The 27,763-nt window shown below is 36.7% G+C and overlaps 2 protein-coding genes across 2 annotated transcripts in view; both read left to right on the top strand.

The window, feature by feature from the left end:
* The first annotated feature begins 277 nt into the window (after positions 1-277).
* exoc3l2a (exocyst complex component 3-like 2a) lies at positions 278-17,001 on the top strand. Its single transcript, XM_051109484.1, has 13 exons — positions 278-433; positions 3,883-4,412; positions 5,659-5,879; positions 6,215-6,989; positions 9,034-9,148; positions 9,251-9,361; positions 9,510-9,610; positions 9,889-9,999; positions 11,121-11,256; positions 11,338-11,460; positions 11,541-11,696; positions 12,962-13,083; positions 15,900-17,001. Exons 2-13 carry the CDS (start codon positions 3,898-3,900, stop codon positions 16,219-16,221), a joined length of 2,808 nt encoding a protein of 935 aa, XP_050965441.1. The 5' UTR covers positions 278-433; positions 3,883-3,897; the 3' UTR covers positions 16,222-17,001.
* The window catches only part of mark4a (MAP/microtubule affinity-regulating kinase 4a), a 50,548-nt gene continuing 25,721 nt past the window's right edge, over positions 2,937-27,763 (top strand). The window contains exon 1 of the mRNA XM_051109486.1: positions 2,937-2,940. The gene's annotated coding sequence lies outside the window, so the exon portion shown is untranslated. The remainder of the gene's footprint in view (positions 2,941-27,763) is intronic.

Raw genomic sequence — 27,763 nt, 5'->3', positions numbered from 1 at the left:
GTTAGTATGTAAACTGTTTAAGGTTTAAGATTAAGAACATTATTATTATTAATATTATTATTATTAAGTAACTGTTAAGGTGCTCAGTTTGTCAAACATTTTCTCTGTGAATAGTTGTATGTTTATGTGTGTTTAAGGTTAAATCACCTATTTGAATATATGTGTACCTGCCTGTGTCTTTGACGCCGTACATGTGTTGTTGCCTGTGTGTGTGTGTGTATGTTTGTTTAGGCAGGGTGTCTCTTTTTCCTCAGGAAAATGCATCATCTTCTGGTAGCAAACCGAACGGCTGCCTCCGACATTCCAATACAAGGCCCCAAAATCTTGGAGACAGACACACACACTTTGCCCCTCTCTTACTGATAGGCTCTCTGTCACTCTCACAGACACTGGAATGGATTTGCCTTGAGCTGACTGCCCACTGCAGTGTAAGGTAAGAGATGCTTATGTCCATGTGCTAGTATGTTTGTGTTTTCGTTTTACAGTTTACTTTCTCAATGTAGATGATAAATTAATTTTCTTTTTAAAAGGAGGGAAAGTAAAAGGTATAAACAAAGTATAAAATATAAACATTTTGACAGAACTGTAAATAAAAAAATATATATATCTCATGATGTATATATAACTCACTGTCTACTAATACTCTGAGAGTTGCAAAGTTACCTATAGTACAATGTTTAAAGTGTGTGTGTGTGTATATATATATATATATATATGTATATATGTACACACACCATATGTACCATATATATAATGTATAACTTACTTTAACTGTCCACAAATAAAGAAAATATATGTATATATACAGTAGTCAACATTTGAAGTGGATCAGAAAAGTTAATCAAAGTTGTCCTAAGACAAGAATGGGTATTGTTTTGGTTTTAGGACAACTTTGATTAAAAGGTTTGTTTATATATATATATATATATATATATATATATATATATATTTTTTTAATTAGTTATGAATTTAGTATTCATATGCACTTTACAGTTGCTCTCTGATCTTAAACTCATAACACGAATAATGTGAAGACTATATTATTAATGAATAATTATGAGTATCATGAATTTAATTAATGAATATTAATATTAATATTAATTTAATACATAATATACTTTAAATGGTTTGTTTAGTTTGTGGCAAATTAAACAGCTCCAGTAATTTTCCTTCCTCTAAACATAATACTGGAGGTACATTTTATTTTATAGCTGTTGTGATCTTACAAATCCTGCAATTCAGGTAAACACTACAACTTTTGCTAAACGGGAGCACATAATTCAGCATCCTGCACAATGCTCTGTGCCGCAGAATGTATTTTCAACATATTTCTGAAGGGTCATCAGAAGTCCAAATTACTGGTGTTGAGTCTGTAGAGGTTCACCTATAACTGAAAGTAGATAATCACACTTTTATTCAATTTGCTTGCTTGTTTGTTTGTTTTTTTTTTAACTTGTTAATTGTATTAACTGTTCATTTGATATTTATCTGATGTTGATAATGAAATCCTTTGCCAAGCACGTTTTTTTCTTACTAAAACTCAACAATTCATTGTGCTTTCATTTCCTTTATGTAAGGCAATCAAGCTTTGGTCCAGACTATTAGATTCTGTGGCCGGCCTGTTTCTACATTTCTTTTTCCCCGTCTGTTAATGTTTGTTTAATGTTTGACCGTCTGTAAATATATACATATTATTAGGGAAATACACATCTCGTTCCTTTCTAAGCATCAACATTTACAAGTGGTGTTTTCCCGGGAATTATGTAAGAACAAAAAACTTGCAGAAGGTCCACCTGGAATCCAGACAATAAATAACCAAAAAGGTCAGTTTAATAGGTGAAAGATGCAAGTACTCATACAGCTGACGCAAATGCCTTGTTGAAGGGTACAATGGCATATGATTGATGAAACGAAAGAGTTTGAACCTAGAACCTTTTGGTTCCCAGCCCAGGTCTTTAAGCACCACAACAGGGGAACTCTGCTGAGAAAGAACGCAAAGCAGGGATGCTGAAACACAATTACAGGGGTCACTGTGTGCTACACAACAGCACCTTCCTCCCTCTCCCTTCCTCCCTCGCTCTCTCTCTTTCCCTCCTACTTTATCTTTACCTCTTTATCTTAATATATATTTCAGGAGGCTTTGTTTAAATTGCACAAGGAATGCTCTTAATGTTGACCTGTTGATAGATGTTCTCCTAAAGTACTGACAATTTTTAACATGTAGATTGCAGATTGTGTAGAATTTGCTGGTAGATACTTTATTATTCCCCTGAGAGGCTTTGCAGAAAGTGAGTGTGTGATTGGTGTTTGCGTTTGAGTAAAGAGTGTGTATATTCTGAGAAACTCTGAGGACAGGAAACTATTCTGACACATCTGGATGGAAGCTTCCATTATAGGAGCTTAAAAACTGCTAATTTCCTCAAAGAATACACACATACACACATACATATGCTGTTAATGCACTCAGCTCACCGGAATACTGAACAATGAGAATGCAACAAGGCAAAGTCATTTAAGACAGACCTGATAAAGGCGGTTTGAACAGGTTTGAACTCTGCTTACCTTTAAGCAGGACACGGTGGACTTCAGACGTGCTTATTGACATCATACGATACACAAAAAAATCTAGTTTAGATGCATTTAACAAATAGATGTAATAAAATTATAAATAAAATTCATGGTTTCGTTTTCATGAAATATAATTTTGTTTCCAACGCCATATAATATATATAAATTTCAGTGGTGTGTGGTGTTGTTCTGAAATTTTTTTAAAGAAAGAAACAAGAATACAATATTTTATATTTTTAATAGTTAATAGGTAACTTTTAACTATTTTCGAAATTTTCGGTCATCTAAGATTGGTAAATATTGGTCACAGACAAGGAGATTTACTTTTAATTTGACCAAGCTGATTATTCAGTAAAAACTCCCACAGATCATGTTTTCATGCCATTTTAAGTCTAATTCTGGCGTAACTTTAATTTTGACGTGGTTATATCTAAGTGTGTGAGTTGTTTACTTACGTTTTTAAAATTAGTTTTCCTATTAACGACATTATATTGTTTATTCAAACTGATTTGCGAACTTAGAATGCGCACAAACACAAGAGGCGGGGTTTATCGCGTGAACCAATCACAGCCGAACTTAACCAGTCATATCCAATCATATCGCGATGGAGGCTTTGCCTTCTCTCACCTTTATGGAGTGTTTTAAAACCAGTGTTGCCATATCCGTGGTTTTCCCTCAGAATTGGGCTACTCTAACATTGTTGCTGCGGGTTGTCATTTACTCCCTGAAATACGAATTTACCGGCGGAACCCCAACAAAAAAAAAAGTGTATTTTATCCCTCAGAATGCGATTTTTAATGGGGGACCCCCCTTGAAATGTGATTGGGCTAGTTTTGAGTACCAATTGGCAGGTTTTGTTGTGAAAACCTGGCAACCCTGGTTAAAACTCAATGGGCTCAGGGTAGGTTTGTCCAACTGTGTCACTGTTGGACTATGTTTCTTTAGAAAAACTAGTGTTTTATACACTTTTTTTTTTATATTATGTTTTGTAATATTAGCATTGTTTTTTTGTTTTTTTTTTCCATTGGGTTTTTTTAATTGTTGTGCTATGATTTTTTTCTCATCCAATATTTTGAAGAATGTCTTCCTTGCTTTCTCAGAGGAAACACCCCTAATACATTTATGTTTACTGCTGTTAACTCACCTCTGTGAAATTTAATTGGAATTCTGCAAATGTGTGACGCATACTGTTTGGAAAAACCTGTAATTCTAAAATCTTCAGGATACATACAAATGTATTCCAATTAAATGAGATGAGAGTTTACCGAGACAGTTGATTCTGACCTATGTTGCAATGTCTCTTTTGTCTTCTAGTTAACAAGTGCCAGAATGCCCATCCTCAAGAGGCTGCCCAGGAGGATCAAGAGTAACAACAGCAACGGTGATCTCCAAAAGAGTAATCTAGCCAATGGTGAACTCATCCTAAAGAGTAACCATGCCAACGGGGAACTTATTCTGCCACCATCTGATCTGAATCCATTTGAGGGGGCGTGGGCAGGCATGGGGTGGAATAATGAAGAAAGTGGGGTCTGGGAGAAGGGACAAGACTACCAGAGATCATCCCAGGTGAGCGAAGCACTTGAGAATGAGGCAAATGCAGAGCAGCGTGGAGGGTCAAAGGTCACTGAGGGATCAAAAGAAAAGAGAGGAACTCTGGAACGAATCTGTGGCTCATCACCACTGAAGACCCTTGGCAAATTAGGGAAGGGGCTGCGTATGACGGGAAGAAACGTGTGGGGTGCCACTCCTTCCCTACGGAGTGCCACCCTCCCGGCAACACCCGCCTCAGGAAAGAAAAAGAAGAACTATCGACGAGCCTCAGAGGAGATCATGACTTTACTGAGGTGAGAAAGATATTAAGCATATTATATAGCAGTGGGACATCAGGTGAAAAATTCACTTTTACATGGCGTTTGCATATAAATGTGTTTTACACAACCACCCTACAATAATAAAAAAATCTGTTTGCTCCTTTTTTTAAACACCAAAAAAAACCTAAACAGACTAAGTTATCAAGCCGTTTTGATTTTCTGAGCAATATGACATCATACTGCTCAGGCCCTGCCCACGACCGCTCACAAACTGTCCCGTTTTAGCATATTTCAGCCAGTTGTATGCTATCCGCCATTTTCTATGTGCTTGAGCAGCTGTAGTGACGACAGCATCTCATAATAAATGCAAGTGTTTAGTAGTTGGATGTAAAAGTGACCATAAGAGTCTTAATTTTCTCCCAACATCAGAGCCACTGAGGACGCAGTGGATTAGTTTTGTTTTTGATGGTAATGTGCCACCAAATACACAAGAAAATGGACAAGAGGGGTGGAGTAAGCAGTAGCTCATTATCATTTAAAGAGACATACACCAAAACAAGTCGCTGTGAACAGATCTGATTTTGACAAGGTGCTGTTTTACACAATCATTGAGGAATTTTAACCAATGTATGTCGCAGACATTTCATGAAGACCCTAAAGAATCATACCAACATGTGAAAAATGGTCATGCTTCTGGACTTTAACACTAGACGTCAAGTGGCGATCCAAATGGTTTCCCATACTAAATTAAAACACAAATATCATTAAATCAAACACTGGAATGTATTAGTATAATCATGTTGTTTAGGCCAAAAAATATCAACAAATATCAAAAAATATCATCAACTGTTTAGGCCAAAAAATATACAAAATATAATGTTTTCCAAGTTAAAAGGCCTTAACAATACTGTAGCACCAATTTGTCTATAAAACATATCTATATTAACATATTCTTGTCTTTGTATTGAATTTTATGAAATGTTTTTTTTATATTGTATTCATGATATTATGTTGTCAAATATTTGATGTCAAATATCTGATGAAGCTGACATAGCAGTACATCAGACATAAATACAACCAACACACAGAAACATAAGGAGTCAAAATTGTACCTTTTGTGGACATCTTTGTTCGTTGTTTTTTTTTTTTAACCCCTAATAGGTATATAGTACCTTAAGGGTATGTTTACTACTCTAAGGTACTAATATATATATATATATATATACTTTTTTAAAGATTTATTGAAGGGACAGTTTCTTATTGCATCTTCTCTTCTCAGGTTGGCAGGCCGTCGTAAGGAGAGTGAGCGCAGAGATAGTCTACCTACAGGTGATCTGACTACTGAACATGATGAAGATAGTCGCAGGCGTTCCTCATTCCTACGAATGGTCAGTCTGAGCAAACTCCGAGGAGACTCATTAACAAACCGCAGCTCGCAGGAAGACGAGCAAGAGTCGGTAGAAGAAGAACCGCCTGTCAAACGCAGGGAGCCGCTTTCAGGTACAACTGTGTTTTTGCTTTTGTTACGTCTGTACTTGTTTGTACTTTTTACGGCACGTACAAACTGTTATGCTCACAGTCAGGGGTTTCCATGTTTGACCCATAACACCTTGCTCTTAATGAGCAGTATCAAGGTCCAAAAGTCCCTGTGAGTCATTGGCCAATCAACAAACACTTTCACGGAGACAGGAAATGACACTCTTTCTTTGTGCAGCAGATCCTACCTGATAAGTGTCAATGTACAACCTGTTCCAATGAAAACAACACATAAAGCGATTAAACACATGGCAGTATAATTGACAAATAACTACTCAATCTCTCACTTTCTCTCATAGTGTTGGAGATCCTGCAGTTAGTTAATCAGAGAGACCTGCTGCTTGCCGATACGCACATCCTGGAGCTTGAGAGGGAGTGTGAGCTTGACACCTCCCTTGTGGCACAAACCACACCTGGTTCAACCACACCCATTAACAAAACTCCTCCCACACTCACGTCGTCTCCCTGGCTCCCCCTGTTGGCTGGTCCAGGCGCTGAGGATTCCGGCCCGAGCATGTGGGATGCTGGGCTGCGCAAAGTGAAAGACGTTGAGCTGCTTTACGAAGCTCTTCAAAGAGAGATGTGGGATGTGGTGAGGGAGTCGCTACGTCAACCCTGCAGTGGGCCTCAGCTTGGCCTAGTGGTGCTGGTCATTCAACAGGAGGAGCAGGCTGACAAGGTCTGGGCCCTGCGGCAAGAGGCCCAGTCCAACGCCCAAGCTGGTGACCAATCTGAAGACCATTCCCGGCCTTCGAAGCGTCCCAGAAGACTGCGTCAAAGATGGGTGGAGGCTGTGGGAGAGGCAGCTGACTGGTGTCTTCCACAACCAGGGGGCATCGCTGCAGGGCAGATGGGCATGTATTTGGAGCGTTTGAGGGGAAGAGCGGTGGAAGATATGGACGCGGCACGTCGGAACGTGGTGGCGGTTTATCCCGAAGAGTTTGGTGTGTTTCAGGTGTACATGCAGAGCTATCACAGGGCTGTTGCTAAACGACTGAAGACCGTCACTAGTGGACCCATTCAGATCACAGACACATACTCACTGCTGGACTGGATCTACAACATTTACAACAGGTATTTGCACTGTGTGTAAATAGACGCCGAGGTGTGTTTTCTATTTTTACACACACCTTTCCTGCAATCACATTCCACTTGGTTTAATGACCCAGTGGAAGAATGAGCTCAGGTCTATTAATAACAGATGCATTGTTTATTAGAATGAACAACAACGGTACTGAATACCTGGGAGAATTACTGTACACATGCACAACACCGGTCTTGTGTACTAAAAGTAGCCACACTACTAATTTGACTGTAGTTTTCAGTAGCATTACAGTAGTTCAGCACTTTATTGAAATGAAAATTTAATGCATGTTTAGAAAACAGAAAAAACAAGAGATATAGATCATATTGTGAACAACGTATGCGGGACTTTATTTAGTCTTTAAAACTGCCTTTACAACTTCACATTCATCTACTTTTACTTTTGAGTGCAACACCCACATCCTAAAATCCAGTCAACAGCCAACAACCAGAAATCCTTGCCTTCCTTTTTTTTTCTTATTTTTGATTCATTACAGTCAGATGTACATCACAGTATAAAAAAAAAGAGATTTGTCACTGTTTCCATTTCAGCTCTGGCTGTAAAAAACTACGTTTCCTAAGAAGTAGCTGTATAGCATGACTAAAAACTACAGCACTATTTTTAATAAGGTCTCAGCTGAGGGAATAATCAAAATGACTCACCTACATATATGGTCATCTCTCTGTTTCTCTCATTCGTAGCATTGAACAGACAGATTTATTCATGCATTTGAGTTAAATGTATAAAGAGCTAAATATATAAAAAGATTCTTTTTTATTTGGGTTGAGTAAATATTACTACTAGATTTGTTAAGTAAAGAAATTATCCTGTGTTTTGGTCATGGAATCTAAAAGTATATAGGACTTATTTTGGCACTGCTTGAACAAGTAAAGGTCAGAGTGTGCAGTGAAAAAGAGCTTCTGGAAACTAAGAAAAAATGAATGAAAATGAAAAATTGAAAAATTGAAAAGTCTGATTCATTCATGTGAATTGGTTTGTACTAATCATTCATGTAAATGAATCCCTGTACTATATTTTCAACTTCGTTTTGTAAAATAGGAAGTTATTGTTGTGTTTAGCCAAAGACTTTATATATAGGAAGACTGTGCACTCTTTTTCAGCTCTGATTACTTTTTGCATTACTTTTAAATTTACAAGGAAATATCTGAGTTACTTTTTCATATAAGTAATGCCAGTAACTATGTTTTCCCCATTTATTTACTGATATCTCGGTCCCCATGTTAAGAGAAATTGGGAGTAAGTGCAGAGACTGAGGCATTTCCTTCAGGCTGAGGTATATTAATTTCACTTTTGGTGTGAAAGCACCCTTACAGTTGCCAAATATATAACTTTTTTTTGTTATTAAAAAACAAATAAGCAAGCCCAGTCCGGGTGAAAAAACACACAAGTAATGTAATGCATTACTTTCCATAAAAAGTAACACAATTAGTTAGTTTTTATGGAATAATGTAATATTCCAATGTGTTGCTTTAAAAAGTTACTTTACCCAGCACTGGAGACCCCTATTGTTTTAGTGCCATAAAACATACAACTCTTATTCAGTTAAATGTTTTAGATCATTAGATGAGCCACAAAACCAGTCATAAGGGTCATCATATATACATCATCTGAATATACTTTATATATCGGAAAGCTGAATAATTAAGCTTTCCATTAATGTATAGTTTGTTAGGATAGGATAATATTTGGCTGAGATACAACTATTTTAAAATTTTAAATCTGAGGGTGCAAAAAATATCTTGATGTTTATTGGCATGAAAGAAAAATTGATCATTTTGACCCATAAAATGTATTTTTGGTTATTGCTACAAATATACCCTTGCTACTTAAGACTGGTTTTGTGGTTTAGGGTCACAAATTAAAGAGTAACTTGACAGTAGTCTGCCTACGTCAAATTATAATTAGGTTGTTACTTTCCCATACTACACAACCCATTAACACAATAACAAATTAACTTATGGACATTTATGGACACACAAACATGCACAAGTTCTGACTGTTAGTGTCCCATAGGGACGTCCTGGCTACAGTTGGAGCAATGGGCACTATACAGTGTGAAGCTCTAGAACCTCTACTGCCTGAAGATGTCATAGACCGGCTGGAACAGGACTGTGTTGAAACTGTTTGGGTAACACTTTTAGAACACTTTTGAGTCGAATTTTTAATTATTAATCTATGGAAACGAAATAGTATACATTGTGCTAAAATAAAACCCATTGTGTGTGTGCAGGACAAGATGACTTTGGAGCTTACGCAAGTTTTGGATGATGAAGAAAAGCGATGGGCTCAGACGCTGCACATTGAAGAGTATCAGTCTGGCCTCGCTCGTTCTGTTATACAGGTAATAATTACTGCATTCTTTGAAATCTGACTGTACGCATGCCTTCCACTTTGTATGTTTGCTAATATATGTTGATGTATGTGTATGATTTTATTTATAAGGTAGTTGTGAATAGGTTTTAGTATCCGTGTGTTTTAATCTGTTTCAGAGGCTAAAGGTAGATGTGGACAGATCGACAGCTGTCAGTCAGCCACTAGGAGCTCGGGTTGCTCGCTGCACCTTGAATGGACTTGCAGATTTCCTGCACAGGTAAGATGGAGACAAGAGAGTATGATCATAATAATGCTGATAATGACACAAGCCACTACATAAATTATGATCATGTTTAATAAAAGATGTTTACGAATAGACGTTTACCTCATAAAACTCGGAAGAGATTCTGACTCTGACAAAATAATCGTGTACCCACCTATGAATGTGCACTTTTTAAAATTGTGTTTTCCTACATTATATTCAAAGACTGACTTTTTCATCTCCCTTTTGAACAGTCTAAAATTATGAAGTTTGTGTGTCTGTGTGGTATTTAGTTTCCAGAGAAAGGTTGAGATGTTCCATGACACGCAGTCAGAGTTTGGGGATCATGGGGATGGTTATGTCTCCAGGACCATCGCTCTTGTCAACTGTGTTCCACCGTTCAGGTTTTTCATCTTATTCATCATATCCACCTATTCTGTCTTCTTCCAACCTGGATGTTTTTTTGAGGACTGGAAAAAAATCTGTAAAAGTGTTTAGAATTGTATGTGTTCTACATTTATGTTTTGAAAAAAACAAAAAAACAAAAAAAAGTCTCTTGCTAGGCTGGAAACCACTAGGCTAATATCAAAAATACAACGTTAGAAAACTGACATTTGGTAATTTTCTGCCAAAACATTGTAAAGCTCTGTTATGGACATTTCCTTCAGCCCTAAAGCACAATGCAATGCATAATTCAAAATATGGGTAAAACATCTGTTACCCCCCCTCCTGCCAACAAAATTCCTTCATATTAACACAGTACATTGGGCCTTATTTTTACAGACTTTTCTTGGTATACAGTTTTCTAATTTTCTGAATATACTAAGCTATAATATACTATACTGTACATCTAAAATATTTATGTTTATAGAGAATACTGAGTCATTTTATAATATGTAATTTGTACCAAATATAAAATGAAATAAGAGAATGTGATTCTGTTCATAGTAAGGAGAATCATGACTGATATACTAATCAGAAACCCAGATGCACAAACAAAATGTTTATGAAGAATAATACAAATAATATAAATAGAATAATGCAATGAAATAGCTCTAAAATAAAAAATAAGATGACATAAGGGGATAGTTCACCCAAAAATGAAAATTCTGTCATTAATTATGCACCTTAATGTCGTTCCAAACCCATAAGACCTTCATTCATCTTTGAACATAAGTTATGATATTTTTGATGAAATTCGAGATTTTTCTGCTACATTCAAGGGCCAGAAAGGTAGTAAGGATATTGTTAAAATAGTCCATGTGACATCAGCTGTTCAACCGTAATTTTATAACACTATGAGAATACTTTTTGTGTGCAAATAAACCCCAAAAATAATTCCACAAGGACTATTTTAACTACCCTTCTGGCCATTGAATGTAGTAATTACGTTGCTGTCTATGCAGGATCAGAAAGTTCTCGGTTTTCATCAAAAATATCTTAACTTGTGTTCCGAAAAAGAATGAAGGTCTTTCGGGTTTCCCTTTAACTGTGCAGGCTTTAAATCTTGTGTTGAACTCTGTAGGAATTTTGTGGAGCGCTGTCGTCTGTGTGACCCCCTTGGCAGTGAGGATGTCTCCCAGCGAGCTCAATCATCTCTAGAGCGAATTGTTAACCAGTCAGTGCAAGTTCTTTCGGACATATTGTTTGAAAACATCAGGGTGAGACACTTGCACACATTCACTTCTGGCCCAGATAGGTTCCTTAAAGCATTCACTGATGATTTTATGGCATGTTTCCAGCCATTCTTCGATAAGCTGGTCAAGAGGAAGTGGCTGGAAAACACCGAGGCCTATGAGAGCATTGAGATGACTACTAAACAGCACTTTAAAAAATTCCGCAGAATGGACTGCCCTCCATATCAGGTACGACATACAGCACACACGCATTCTCACAGACTCACGGTTTGGTTGGTTGACTGATTGATCATCTGATTGACTGCCAGGCATTGGTGAATGAGGTGCACAGGCGGGTCCTGGTTGAATATGTTCGTGCCATCATGAGGGGGCGGCTCATCTGTACATCACTCAAAATGAGGAAGAGAGTGGCATTCCGTCTGCAGGACGAGGCCAAACAGCTGAAGGCTCTTTTTAAAGATCTGGTCAGTGCCACAAAGTTTAATAAAGATAATGCCTTACATTCTCTTAAATGATTTCCAAATATGATAATCCCCTTGCGAGCGACCTTCTCAATTTTTAAAGGCAGCTACATATTTTTATGCATAAAGACCCATTTGTAGTATGAAAAATAAAAATATTTTCAATATGTAATTGTTATGTGGTAAATATTTACTTTCTGTTAAGCTAACACTATCTTTTATCATCCCAACATTTACTGTTCTGTACTGTTCGGTATACAAGCACAGAGTGTCTATTTACACTAAGTGCAAATAGCCCATCTTGTTGGCAGAGGCTGTTTACACTAACTCTGCCCACCAATATGTAGACTAGACAACATTACAAAAGATGCATGCTAAACAACAGCTCCAGTGGTGTGAGTGGTAAAGCGCATAGCAGTGACTTTTTTTATGCAATCGACCCGAATTCAAATCCACCTTTTGCCGAACTTGTTCTTTTCCCTTTTCACATAACATATCAGATTGGACAGGCATTTATTTTCAATAAAAAAGAAGGAAATAATCAAAAAGTGGAAAATAAAGTGCCTCACAGGTGTTTATCGGTTAGAGTTAGGTGTATGGAGGGCTTTATTGCCCCAGTAAGGCAGCATCCATTTAATAATTTAAATAAAAATGAAAATTTACACTTAATACATTATTATTACAATAGCAATAGTCTAAATAGCATGTAACTAATATTATTGCGAAGAAAATACTGCTATTTTTACATAGTGTAAATAGCATCTATTGCTATTCGCACTTAGTGTAAATAGTCGCTGACATATAAGTCTGAAGTCTAAAGTGATAACATTTTACAGTAAGGTTCATTAGTTAACATTAGTTAACTACTTTAGTTAACATGAACTAAGAATGAGCAATACTTCTACAGCATTCATCAATCTTAGTTAATTTTAATTTCAGCATTTACTAATGCATTATTAAAATCACAAGTTGCACTGTGAATCAACATGAACTAATAATGAATGACTATATTTTCATTAACTAACATTAACAAAGATTAATAAATACTGCACTAAATTTATTGTACATTGTTTGTTCATGTTAATTAATACTTTATTACTATTACTAATACTATTTTTTAATACTTTTTTTTTTAATCATTGAGTGTGAATTTAATTTAATTTAATTTAATTTGATAAATTGTACCAAATTTATATAATTTAACCAAAAATGCCAACACCAAAATTAGTTAATGAACTTAGTTAATGAATTTTTTTTTTTTTCCTCAGGAATCAACTTCCTCCTGGTTGGACAGTGTGATTGTTCACCTGGCTGACATCATAGTTTTGGAGGACACTCCCTCTATTCAGATGGAAGTCGGAGTTTTGGTGAAGGAATTTCCAGATATACGGTAAGACCACCAGGATGGTTGATTGCAAACCATTCGCAGAGGCCTGTCATAAAATTATGAGGGTTTAAGAATCATCAGTGATACCCAAAAATGGCAAGTGAATGGTTTGGCCTTTAACATACCCTCTAATCAGCTCCAGTGTGGTTTTTCTGTATCCTCACCAGTTCTCTCAAAACAATCATTGAGTGAGAGAAAACAAAGATTCTATGACCCACGCCTCATTCCAGACAAATCCACTAACTGCAAACTGTTAACGCAAACTGATGATATTCACAGCACTAAACTACTTGGCACAAGCTGATTGGTTCGTGTTGCATAGGCAGCCAATGAGCTTCTTGCTTTACATTTAAATGGCTGGTTTGCATCCACTAGAGCATTTCACAGCACGCTTTTAGAGTTACTCTGAAACCCTCCACCTCCCCAGCTCCACCTGTATGGATCTGCAACGGGTTATTATATATGCTATCTGTGCAGTAAATTGGCAGTAGCATATCCTGTGCATTGGCAGTAGAATATCCTGTATTTTCTTTGGAGCAGCAGCAGCAATAATCTACAACAACAGCAATAACCAACAGGAGCAACAGTTCAGCAGCGCAGCAGATCTATTCCGCCAAGACCAAATACATTGACATTGTCATATCCACTGCCCAAAGTCTTCCGAAAGTTGTGCATGATAGAAATGTTTCCATAGGAAAGTGAGGGTGAAATGCAAAAAAAAATTGTGTGAACAGCCCTTTAGAAAGCAACTTGTCCAATAAAATTTAAGGACCGGAACCAAGTGTTGTTTAAAAACTGCTATAAAACCGAAGCCAATTGTGGAACAGGATGTAGATTTTATATAGCATAAAAGCGGAAGGAACATGTTTTATTAGCTCTTAGACCACTCATGTCTTAATATGTAACTTTATCTATTTACGTAACTATTACATTAATACAATTTAGCTGAACACTTTTAGACCTGCGGAAGGGTAGAACCTGAACTCTGTCGTCTTAAAGTGCTTTCATTCATGAAAAATCTGACATGTTCCCCTCTCATTTCCTTGAGGACTATTTTTCACAACACCTCTCTGTTTCCTGAGGTCATTCTAAGAATGTCTGACTGAAAATAGTTACCGTGGTGCTCCATCTCAGTGCCAACTTTCCTTTCTGTGGACGGGAGGGAACGGCAGACAGTAAACAGGGGAATGGATGAGATGTGACCCCACTTTAGTCCAATGTTTTTGTTTGAATGAAGAGGTGTGTGTGTGTGTGTGCACACTCAGTCACTGGCTGGCAGTGCTCCTGCTTGCTGACGCACGACCCTCCTCGGCAGACAGGAAGTGGCTGTGGAGTACTTCCTGTTCCTGCCAGGTCACAGGAGACTGACTGGTGCCACACTCCAATCAAATACACACACACACACCAACTAGAGATCAAAAGCCAAAAAGTGGAGGCTACTTAACTTGTCTTTGTGCTTAGCAGTGGTGCTTCCTGTTTTTGACTGTCTGTCTATGTGAAAGTCTGTCACAGACTCACACTGTCACATTGTTATCTATAGGCAGGACATGCCATCTTCTCAGTATAGAGCGCTGACTCTTGAGTTTGCTTTTTGAGCCATGAGCACTGTCAAGGGATCATTACAAACAAACACGTTTGGTTTAAATTTCGCACGACTTTTCCCCGAATTAATGCCAGATTGCTCTTTTTAGTAATATTACAATTGTTGTGTTTTGTTTTGATCATAAAGTTATTTTTTGTCTAAATAATAATGTAAGGAAACAAAACTTTGGTTAGACTGAAAAAAAAAAAGATTTATTCACTAAACATCATCAGAATAAAAGGTAACATTTTACAATAAGTAAGCTTATACAATTATACAATACAATAACTAAGATTAATAAATGCTGTAGAAGTACTGTTGACTCTTAGTTTATGTTAACTAATGAAACTTGTAAACTCTTACAAAATGAAGTGATGAATGTATCTGACAAGACAACGTGAACAAGTCAAACAGTTTTTTTATGCATGACATATCTGTACCAAATTTTTTGTAATGTATTGCAACAGTTGAATATTGGATATTTAGTATTTGTGCTGTTCATTTCCTTTATTTTTCTCCTAGCTAACATTTGTCATCATCTAATACTCACCTAAAATTAATCTTTAGAACACCAATAATGTCAAAATAAATGTCAATTTTTCATACTGTATATTTAGGTGTTTTAGTAAATGTTGTTATTTTTAAATAAAAAGTTTGTAAATATAAGTTTGTTGTACTACAGTGATAAAAATGATTAATAATAAAATTACTAAAATTAAAATGAAAATATTAAACTAAAAAGCTAATTAAAAATATTGTTATATACTATAATAATATATAAGTAATATTATATAAGTAATATACTGGCTATGATTCCTAAGTTCACTTGCATCATTTTTACTGCTTTACTTGGTTTAGTTAGTTGTATATTTATTTTATTAAGGAATAGCAAAGCATTTTAATCTTAGCCATTTATAGCTGTAAAATAAATAATAATTATTGTTTTTTCCATTAATTTTTACCATTCACTTTTTCCATTCATTTCTTATGAGCTCAAAAAAATTTCTCTCTATTTTTATTTATTTATTTAATTTAGGTTTATATACTTTTTTGGTACCATATTACAGTAAGGTGTCATTTGTTAACATTAATTTAACAACTATCATGAATGAACAATGAACAATGTTTATCACATTAATTATTAATCTTTGTTTGTTCATGTTAGTTTACAGTGCATTAACTAATATGCTTTTCTGAATATGAAACGTGAAATGTTAACCATGCCTTCTCCTCACAGGAGGAGACACATCTCTGCTGTGTTGAATGTCCGTGGGATGGTGCATCAGACAGACCGTCAGGAGATTCTAGCTGTCGTCCAGGACTTAGAGAACAGTGACAGCTCCATCAATCTACCCCGAGATCGTGCCCTCTTCTCTGAAATCGCAGTGGCCAAAGACATGTCCTGTCTGGGGCTGGTTCTGATCCGCTGTGGTCTGACTGTGTCATCATGGGTCGCCAGTGCCCGGCCACGTCGTAATCACAGCAGAAAGAGTCGGAATGAGAAACACGCTGATGAAAGATCACAATCAAGCCGTGCAAAACGCTTTACCGAACCTTAAAAATAATGAAATGCAGCATAACTAAAACGCATAGCATCCTGATATTTAAAGAAGACAAAATAAACGATAAATACACAGCATCACAATAAGTATTGCACATAATCAAATCAGTATAATATTAAGCGAAAGATGGCATACAAACTGCTCAGTCTATTTTCTCCCAGTCAGTTGATTCAGACTAGATAAATGTGGTCGGAACCCAGTCGAAAATGAGGATAAGATGAGGTTATGACAGCAAAAGTAAAATCACAACAATACTTGTCCTTCAGAGCACAGCTGGAGCGGAATAAGTCAGTGGACACTTCAAAGGACGGGAAATGATCTATAATTCTCTCTCGCTTTAAACGGGCTGTTAGTGGACTGCTGTATACTGACTAGTTGGACCTCTGTCGTGTGAACAGCCACATGATTTGAGAGGAGCGGCAGGAAACTCATCGCTATAGAGTGGGGACATGTTGAAATTTTTATTAGTGTAGGCTGTGTTCAGAACACTGCTTTAGCTTGACATTAAAGCACACACAGAGCAGATGCATGTACATGATGTGTCAGACACCAGGTACAGTTCTACAGTGCATAAACAGCTACATTTCAGATTGTGACATTTAAAGAATGTGAAATGTTAATTCCTCTGATTTTGTTCTTTCATCTCATTTCTTTTCATGTCTAATCACTACTCAAATCTGAGCTACTGAGATCTGAAATCTGACATGAATTAAATGCGTGTGTGATATTGTTTCAGGTAAATAAGAAATAAAGCCCCATTGACTGGGAAATGAATTATATTGCAATTAAATTGCATTTTTTTTCTTTAACATTTTTCTTTCAAATGTTAAGGGTCTTTTAAGACTTTTAAAATGTTGTTGAAGTCTTTAAAGGAGACCTGTTATGCCCCTTTTTACAGTCTCAGGTGTCCCCAGACTGTGTCTGTGAAGTTTCAGCTCAAAATACCCCACAGATCATTAATTGTATCATTTTGAAAATGCCTGTTTTGACTGGAAGCAGAAACACACTGTTTTCATGCATGTCTCTTTAAATGCAAATGAGCTGCTGCTCCCCGCCTCCTTTTCCAGAATAGGACTCTGCCTTTACAGATTGTACTTCAGATACTCTGCCAAAAAACATCTGTTTGGTTTTGATTATCATGTCTATCACACTGAAATCATGTGTTTGAAATATCAGTTTAAACTTATGATTTCTCGCCCACACATCCGAAGCATGCGCACAGAAAGCGGCTGTCACACGGCATGTGAGTACTAAACTAAACTCTTTCATGTCTTATTGTGCTTAAACTGTCAAATACACACAAGTTTATGTTAAAAACACACGAAAGTCAGTTATGTCTGTGAAGGTAAAAGGCTGGGAAAGAAATTGCATGTTTATATTAGATCTGTGTGGCAGAAGCGTAATATACAGTAAATAAATCAATAAATCCACTGCTCTCTTGTCTCCTCTGAGGCTGGGACTCTAAATAGTGTTCCGTGCTCGTCTGTGCAGTCAAAGACAGAACAGTTATCATGCTTTGCTCAAACTTTTGCAATGGCGTTAAAACTGATACACCGTTGTCACTTGCGAAAACAAATAGATGGTGCAGTGGGTGGAAACGCGCAGATTAAGGAGTGGTAATACTATAATAAGTTCCCCTTTTTACATCATGGGGAGAGTGAAATTTGAGCAGCTAATTTTTTTACAAGCTTGCACAGAAAGGCTTGCCAAAAAACGTACTGTTTTTTTCTTCACATTTTCTGGGTTGGTAGATGCACCCGATTATAGCTCTTAAAATACAGAAAAAGTTGGATTTTCATATGTCACCTTTAATTAATTTCAGTTTTGTAAAAAAAAAAAAAAATCATACCTAAACTTAAACGCTAGTATATTGTTTACTCTGTGCCATTTACATGATAAATTTTCCTTGAATAAGTGCTGTTAATTATAGATTTTCAGTGGCAGGTGGGCCGTGTGCATTTCTATGTTTTCGGGTTGAGCTGAGGTTGAGCTCTGCTGTCTGTCAGCATAGGGATGTTTTGGGTAACTGGTCTATTCCTGTTGTTCTGAGAGGTGCCAAACGAGTCCTCTTATCAGAGCCAAGTATACACACCACCGCAGGCGGCCACTTCCTTTTCAACACAACAACCCTGTTTTATCCCAAACAAACTGTAGTCCGAGAACGACGCACACACTTGTGAAAATAGATACACATGAATAAGGTAAGTGAAGTCAGCTGGAATTTCCTCATATGCCATTGATTTACTTCAGCACAAAACTTCACAGATTCCTTTTCCAGATTTTTTTTTAAAAAACCTGACTCATTAGATAAATAGTTCAACTGGTGAATGTTATTTGACATTGAAATCTTAAAATAGTATTCTTGTAAGATTAGACATCCTTAGGGAAGGGGGTTGCAACACTGATTAAAAGTGATAGGAAACCAACCAAACCACTGTAATACCAAGGTGTGCCCACAAAGACCAACAATGCCAAAAGGAAAAAAGGATATCCAAGTCCATCCACTGTAAAAAAAAAAAACATCTACAAATGGAGGACATTCAACATGACCACAACTCTATCAAAACAATCGTCAAGAAGCACCAGTAAATAAATGAGAGTTGCAGACCTCTAGAGGGTTGCTAGAATGAAGCCTCTATTCTTAAAAAAGAACAAATCTGCTCATTTAAACTTTGCCAGAGAGCATTTGGACAAACCAGAGTCCATTCTTTGGACAGATGAGTTGAAAATAATCAAAATTTGTTTGGAGAAAACCCAACACAAAATTCCAAGAAAAGAATTTCCTCCCAACAGTAAAGCATGGTGGTAGAAATGTGCAGGTCTGGGGATGCTTTTCTGGCTCCAGGCATAAACAACTCCATATTATCCAGGGAAACGTGAATTTTGCCATCAGTCAGGGAGCTGAAGCTGGGCTGAAAATGGGTGATGCAACAAGACAACAACCTAAAGCATTCAAACAAAACCACCAAGGAATGGCTCAAAAGAACAATGATTCGTACTCTGGATTGGCCTAGTCCAGAGATCTCAAACTCAGTTCCTGGAGGGCTGCAGTTCTGCAGAGTTCTACAGAGAGATCTACAGCCAGCTCTAACTCACACCTGCTTGGAAGTTTCTACTAATCCTGAAGACTTTGATTAGCTGGATCAGGTGTGTTTGATTAGGGTTAGAGCTAAACTGTGCAGGAATTGATCTGAGTTTGAGACCAATGGCCTAGTCCAGAGGTGTCAAACTCTGGTCCTGGAGGGCTGCAGCCCTGAAGAGTTTAGATGCAACCCTAATTAAACACACCTGATCCAACAAGTCCTTCAGGCTTAATTAAAAACTGCATAGTATGTGTTTTGGCGCAAGGTTGGACTAGACTTGAAGCGAGCGGTCCATGCCAGATGTCCCTCCGACCTCTCTCAACTGGTTGAGTTGTGCAAGGAGGAGTGGGCAAAAATCCCCAAAAACAGACGTGAGAGACTGGTCAGTGGTTACAGAAGATATTTGGTTGAAGTAATGGCTGCAAAAGGAAGTGCCACAAGCTACTCAATAAAAGGGTTCACATACTTCTGCACAAGTCAAATTTTCAGTTTTTGTGAGATAAACCAATTTTGTTGAACAAATAATGACAATATATCTTTTGTTTGTGTACCTTATTTGGAAAGTCTGCTTTACAAATTGGGTGTGGATGTACATTTTGGTAAGGTAATTTGAATTTTTTTACACAAAAATAATGACCATGTCTGGAGGGTTCACAAACTTTCAAGCAACACTGTCGATGAGTTTGTTTTTTCATTAGAACAGATTTGGAGAAATTTAGAATTGCATCACCTGCTCACAAATGGATCCTCTATGGGTTCTGTCAAAGTTAATAGCAGAGCATACAAAATGGGGGGCCCATCGCTAAAAATCAGTAAGGTGGAGGGCACAGGGATTAAAGTGGCCAGGCCAGGCCCTCTCGGCCCACTTGTGGTGCCGACACTGCATCAGAATGAAAGTCCAAACATCTGGTTAAAACATCACAATAATCCAGAAGTAAGCCACTTGACTCCAGTCCATCTGTTGATGTCTTGTGAAGCATACCGCTTTGTGTTTGTTGTAAACAATTCCATCATTAAGATGTTTGTAAATGGAGAGAGCATTATTGTGGATTATGGGCATGCGTTGTAACTGTAGTGATGGATTTGTTTCTAGGAAACTGCTTTTCACTTCACAAGATGTTAACCGATGGGCTGTATGGATTACTTGAGAATCTATTGTTGAGGATCCATCCTAATTTTCATTTTTGGGTGAACTATTAAACTATTAAAGTTGATCATTGATTTCGGTAAACTACATAATTTTGGATGCAACTGTCTATATAGCAAAAACTAAAACTAAAAGTCTACATGAATATTATTTTCCTATCATCAGTGTTAATATCCAAATATAGTGGTCTATCCAGTCTATTCGGCATCACTGCTAAATTTTTGTTGTTATGTGATGCTGTTTAAACTAGAACAACCTTTCGTTCCTGAAGTGTTAAGCCCCGCCCTCTTTAATGGACCCCTGCCATTGGCTCCAGCTGACAAGAAGTTAATTACTTCATCAGACATTCTAATCAGTGGCAACGGAATATAGGAATATTACAATGGATTTCCCAGAAGCAGCTTTCCTTTCATTACGGATGGCTTTGGAGGAACTGTCAGTACCTAACGTGTGTTTGTTTTGGGAGTGCTGCTCACCTTCAGGCTTGGTCATGAACTCTCCTTCCCTTCTACCCAAAGGTACACACACAGATTTTTTTTAGCTGTTTGTTTGAGTGTTTTGGAAAAAAGATTGGTATCAGAGCCCTATAGGCACACACACACATACATATGTGTGATGCAGACACACGGGAACACCCAAACAAGCTTGTTGAATAACATGACTTGACATAACACATCCAACTGCACATGCATCTGCACACACACATACATGCATCCACACAAACACACACTTATGCACTCCACTCCCCTGAGAATAAAAAGTCAGCCAGTCATTCACCTCTGTGCCACCACTTATGTTGAACAATGGAGGTGTGTATTCAAGCAAACAGGACATCCTTATTTATCAGAAAAAAATTCACTTGCACACACACATACACGTTGTGTATTATGTACAGCGTACTGTGTTACTGCTGCACAAAGTGTTTAAAAATAATGTATGCTTTTTGCACATACATCAGACTGCGAAGTCCTAGTCATATGTAGTCTCAAATTTTCTACATTGTTTTCTACAGTTTATCTTAACACAATACAGTTGTGGAACTAAGAATGTAATGTTTAAAAAAAGATTTTGTTTCACAAGAAAATACAATTTCAGTCTTTCTAGTTCTAAATTTAATGTTTAATTGTGTTACCTGCTGTTTCTTTGGGAAATTTACTAACAATTTCTGAGTGAAAATTGTTTCAAAATAAACACTAATATATTATTTTTTTCAGTGTTCTTGTACCATATTATGAATAAACAAAATATTATAACCATAATAAATATATAGGTAACACTTTACAATAAGGTTCATTAGTTAACATTAGTTGACTACATTAGTTAACATGAACTAAGAATAAACAATACTTCTGCAGCATTAAACTTAATGTTAATTTCAGCATTTACTAATGCGTTATTAAAATCACAAGTTGTGTTCGTTAACATTCATTAATGCACTGTGAACTAACATGAACAACTGTATGTTTATTAGCTAACGTTAATAAAGATAAATAAATAGTGTAAGAAATGTATTGTTCATTGTTTGTTCATGTTAGTTAACACATTAACTAATGTTAACAAATGACACCTTACTGTAAAGTGTTACCAACATATATTATAACGGTTTAATTAGAAATTGTATTATAACTAAATAAGCTATTAAATACAGTGCAAAATTAGTTAAAATTAGTTAAAAGTTTTGGTAACACCAATAAGGTGTTTGTTAACATTAATGTATTAACTAACATGGACAAACAATGAACAATACATTTATAACACTATTTATTAATCTTTGTCAATGTTAGTTAATAAAAATACAGTCATTTATTGTTAGCTCATGTTCACAGTGCGTTAACTAATGTTAACAAACACAACATATGATTTTCGTAATGCATTAGTAAATGCTAAGATGAACATTAACTAAGATTAATAAATGCTGTAGAAGTATTGTTCTTTCTTAGTTCATGTTAACTAATGTAGTTAACTAATAAACCTTATTTTAAAGTTTTACCGAAGTTTTATTGTTATGTTTTTTCATTTGAAAACCATTTGAATCTGATTCATTTCCCAGGGCTTCCTTTCCTTCTCATTTATTTCTCAAGAATGACACACATCCTTTTTATGCTACATTATACTAAAAAGACAGGAATATTAGTGACTAACAACGACACATCTTCCTTGGGCGTTCAACAGAAACAAGCTCCATAAATACTGATAGTGATGTCAGAGACACCATAAACAGACGGTGAGGTGGCTGATGTGTCTCTTCCGTTGAATAAACACTGGTGACATCTGAATAACCATGGGAATACAGCAAGCAAATGGTTTATGTCTCTGTGTGCGCACAAAGTGCTTTATTTACGACAACACATCCCCAAAGCCAACCGGGCGGGCAACAGACATATACACACAGGACGTAAAACACACGCATTTGAAATATGCCACGTACTATTTTAATACACACACAATGCACAAACACTATTGGCATAGGATGTCAGAGTGTATGAGTTACAGCAAAACAACTCGAGAGCTCCAAGAAAAAAAAATAAGACTAGACGATTCTATTAATAGATTTTGTTTAGCTGTAGACAGAAGGTGAGGGTGTGTGTTGGGTTTAACGGTGGACAGAAATTCCCACTGTAGAGATTTCTCAGAATAGACAAATGCCAAGTGGCAAAATCTCTCTCTCTTCCTTTTAAGAGTGAATACTCTTAATGTTATATAACTGAGTAATAGATCATCTTAAATGTATTGCCCTAAAGTCAGTTTCACATTAGTTTAAAGTCAACAGGAAATTATAGAGGTCAATTGTGTGAGGACAGCACTCTTAAACTCTCTCTGTATTTCTCACACACACACTTAGACACACAGAGCACTGGTACAACTTCCCTTCTTTTCTCTTAGACTCAAGACAACATGCACCTCTCTTATCTCCCTTTTCCTTTCTGTGCTCTGACCTTTGCCCGTTTTACACCTGTAGGCAGATGAATGTGTGTAGTGTTTGTCTTGGGCTGTCAATCTACAGGAAGACAGACCGCGTCATCAGCACAACTCGAAAAACACAGAAAACACCCAAACTCACTGAACTCTTGCCAGAAGAGAGCTGATCAGCTCACTATATGTTAACATTACTTGAATAACATTACCAGCAGACCATAATATAATTTTTACAGAATCATGTCAGGAATAATGCGGTCAGGCAGTCATTATCGTAAAATAAGGTGCAATCAGGACCTTAAAACAAAATGGAGGCTGACTGTACAATGAATTACCTTTTATGTTTTAATTAGTGTTGGGCGTAACACATTACAAGTAACGCAAGTTACGTAATCGGATTACTTTTTTCAAGTAACTAGTAAGGCAACAGATTACTTTTTAATTTACAAGAAAAAAGGGGATGTCAGTTACTTTTTATCCCCCCCATTTATTGACTGAAAGCTCTCCTGTCCCCATGTAGAGAGAAATCAGGAGTAAGATGTTTTTCTTCTTTTCTTTTGCATTCTACCGTACAGCCGTGAATTTATTTTTCCTTTAGCCTCACACTTTTGGTGTGAAAGGATCTTTACATTACAATAGAACTTTTTATATTAAAAACAAACAAGCAAACCTTGCCCAGATGTAAAATGTAATGCTAACGTAATGTAACGTCTTACTTTCCATAAAATGTAATTAGTTACTTTTTAGGTAGTTATGCAATATTGTAGTGCATTACTTTTAAAAGTAACTTTTCACAACACTGGTTTTAATGGTTTAATTTTTTTATCTCAAATTATTCATTTTAAATTCTGAATTTTAACAAACTAGCTAATACATTAATTGAAGAATGTATACTAGAAGAGATTAAATAGAGATCATTTTATGTGAAATGTAACCGCTGCTACTGGAATCGAATTTTAGTCTAAAGCAGTGGTTCTCAACCTATTTTGGACTCAAAGACCCACCATTGTCCAATACTCTTTTCCAGTTGTTTATTAGTTACTGTATCAGGTCGAAGAATAAGGATATATTTTTCAAAATGTTTTTACTACAGCTTCTATCCAATAAAATATACCTTATTATAAAATATAATAATTATAAAACATTAAATACAGTATGAATTATTATAAAAATGCCCACAGAGTTATAATATTTACTAACTGACTTGACTTTTCCAGGTCTAGAAATCACACTTTTATGTGGCTTCCTCATATATTCAGGGGTTTCAAAACAGTGGACATCCTGGTTCTTCAAAGCCAAAAAAACGAAATAAGAAATATTTTGATTTGTAATTGTTTTGGTTGAGTTAAATGCTTGATTTGTATTATTTTAAATTATTGTAAGTCCCACTGGAAGTTTGCTGAGGCCCTCTTTTGGGCCCCGGGCCCTGGTTGAGAATCTAGAAGCAGATGAATTTCAAGGAATAGAATTCAATGAAATTATGTTATGAAGGTTTAAGGACCGGACTTACAGAATAAAATGACTGACTTCAGTGCGTAAACACAAATGTTTACAGGAAACTAATGTTACGAAGATACTGAGGACAATAAGCTCGTTAAGCCTTAATGGAGAAATCTGATTGGTTAATATGATTAATTTTGACTTGATTTCATAAAGCTGGTCAAGAGTGGGGTCAGCGGGAGGTTTGTATTTTGGGTGGTTCTTTTGTACTGTCCTTAGAACATTCTAGGACCTATTATTAAAATACACAAGAATAAACTTGGAAGAGCTCTTATCCTGACAAAGACCTTTTGTTTAGTTGCCTCGGATGAATTCAAGAGGCTGAAAAATTGCATGTAAACAGACACTATCCTAAACACATACGCCATTTTCATGACCTTTGACAGTCCACCTGAGAGCTGAGCACAGCCAAAAACATGTCTGTGATTTAGAGTCATGCGTTAATTTATAATGTCTCTAGGGTAGAAGAAGAAGGAAAGCCTTCCTGAAAAGAAATGGGGAAAGAGAGGAACAGGGAGGACAGGGGAGAAGGAGAGAGAGTAAACGAGAAAAAGAAACAATAGCGTGCATTCTGAAATATTGCATTGGGCGGTTGACCTCTGCTCCCATCACACAGAACTTCATGGATATTTACGCAAACAGGCCCTTGCTTCATCAGCCAACCAGTCAGGAGGACGTCCCGCAGGAAACAGTAGCGTGGGTCTGAAACAGTACAAAACTCAAGACATCAGGCACACACACCCAAACACACACACACATTTACACATCACTACACTTAGAAACGACAAAAGCTAAACTGACACTACACACAAAATCCCATGTGTGAAGATACAGTTGATCACACAAAAGTAGAGCGGATACAATTACACACGTCATTCTCTCATTTTTTATCTAGTCCAACATACTCTCTTTTAACCTTAAAGCGCACAGTTCACAGCAGAGGTTACTGGTTCGAGTCCCAAATGGGCCCTCTGAGGATGTTGACATTGTATGCCCGTAAAGATGTTGCATTTGCAGGCGAGAACTGCTGGTTCTAATGTCACTGCCCTTCCTCTGTTCACTGTCATTGCGCCCCAGAGCAAGGCACTTAACCCTTAGATGTTGAAGAGGCCATCCTGCAGGCCAGTCCTGCCATTACTCATGAAAGCAACCCATTAAGACAATTAGATCAAAATATGTGTGTTACTGTGAAAATTTTATACTTAAAATAATTATGTATTTCACCTGATACAGTCAAACTTAAAACCCTGATTTTAGTATTAGGTGAAGTTTTATTTGTTCAGTTGGAATGCTCTGTAATATCATCAAACACAGACAATATTTGATTACTGAAATCAACACCATGCTCTCATATAACATTTTAATATATCCACCTTATTTTTCAATACAGAAGTAAGCTGTTTTCTGGCAATATGTGAGACTTACGGTTCATACCCTGGTGAAAAAAACAGCATATGCTGGTAGGTATGTTTTGATGCTGGTTTATGCTGGTCCTTTGCTGGTTTTTGCTGGTCATGTTGCTGGTCAAGGACCAGCATAAACCAGTTAGGAACCAGCATAAACCAGCAAAGGACCGGCTTAAACCAGCACCAAAACATACCTAACCAGCATCCCAGCATCAAAACATACCTACCAGCATATGCTGGTTTTTTCACCAGGGTAAGCCGCGAAGAATAAGTGCAGTAAACGGTAAAACTGTTTGCATTAGAAACCACTGTGTTCACAATTAAGATAATACATAAAAAATAATATGGTAAGACACACCAGTTTGCATTATCAAGCAGCAAAACGACCGTTTTTGTATCGTCTTTGTACTCTTATGGGCAAAAATAAGGTGGATACATTTTATTATAAATTGTATGATATAAAAATATGTATTTTAATTAATAAAGTTCGTAATAGCTGAAACCCTTAAATTTAGTAAATGACGGTTTTGATTTTTTTATGTGAAAAAAAAAAAAAAAAAAAAAAAAAAAAAAAAAAAAAACTCGTTATAGTTAGTTTTTTAGTACCGCGAAACAGTTCCCCAGAGGTGAACCATAGAAAGCTCTCCTGAGGTGGATTTAGCTTTATAAAAATTATTATTTCACTTTATAAAAAATATAGTGTTTATTTTAACTTCATGGAGTACTGGTGGCGCGTAATGACTGGGTTTTCTTCTCCACTTCCTGTAAAGTGATGTATACTTGTTTCCTCTAAGGCGTTTAATAATTCGTACGATTTGGAATCTAATTTAACATGTTGTAAATTCACTGTGCAGGACTCGGCGATTAGGACGCTCTCAGTGTCTCAATTCGGGTTTTACTGATACAGTTACTTACAATAAAATGGATCTCTGGGACCATCTAGTGGGCTAACTCTTTCTTCAGTGGAGAGAGCAAGTCCTCTACAGGAGGCAGGCTTTATCAGTTCAGATTACTTTAAGAATACGAAATATGACCTCCACAAAGACTACACTGAAAGTGTAGGCTATCGCATCCTTCTTTTTGTCATTGTTTATATCCCTGTTGAAAAAAACAGTATACGCTGGTTAGGTAGGTTTTGATGCTGGCATGCTGGTTTTAGCTGGTCCTTAGCTGGTTTATGCTGGTCCCTTGCTGGTTTATGCTGGCTCTTTGCTGGTCCTTAGCTGGTTTAAACTGGTCCTAGACCTGCACACGACCAGCTAAGGACCAGCATAAACCAGCATCCCAGCATCAAAACCTACCTAATCAGCATATGCTGTTTTTTTCAACAGGGATGTCAGTAATTTGTCGATGAGATTTGGAATTTAGCACAGTGAACACTGCTGTTTCTACAAACATAAAGTGACAGTCTCTGATTTATCTCTGAACAGAAACCATGAGCCTCCACTGGAAAAAAATCACCAGGTAATATTATTTATTTAATTACA

This window comes from Labeo rohita, chromosome 5 (genome assembly GCF_022985175.1).
Source record: "Labeo rohita strain BAU-BD-2019 chromosome 5, IGBB_LRoh.1.0, whole genome shotgun sequence".
Taxonomy (NCBI): Eukaryota; Metazoa; Chordata; class Actinopteri; order Cypriniformes; family Cyprinidae; genus Labeo; species Labeo rohita.
Note: the sequence above shows the minus strand (reverse complement) of the source record. Positions and strands in the feature narration are given on the sequence as shown.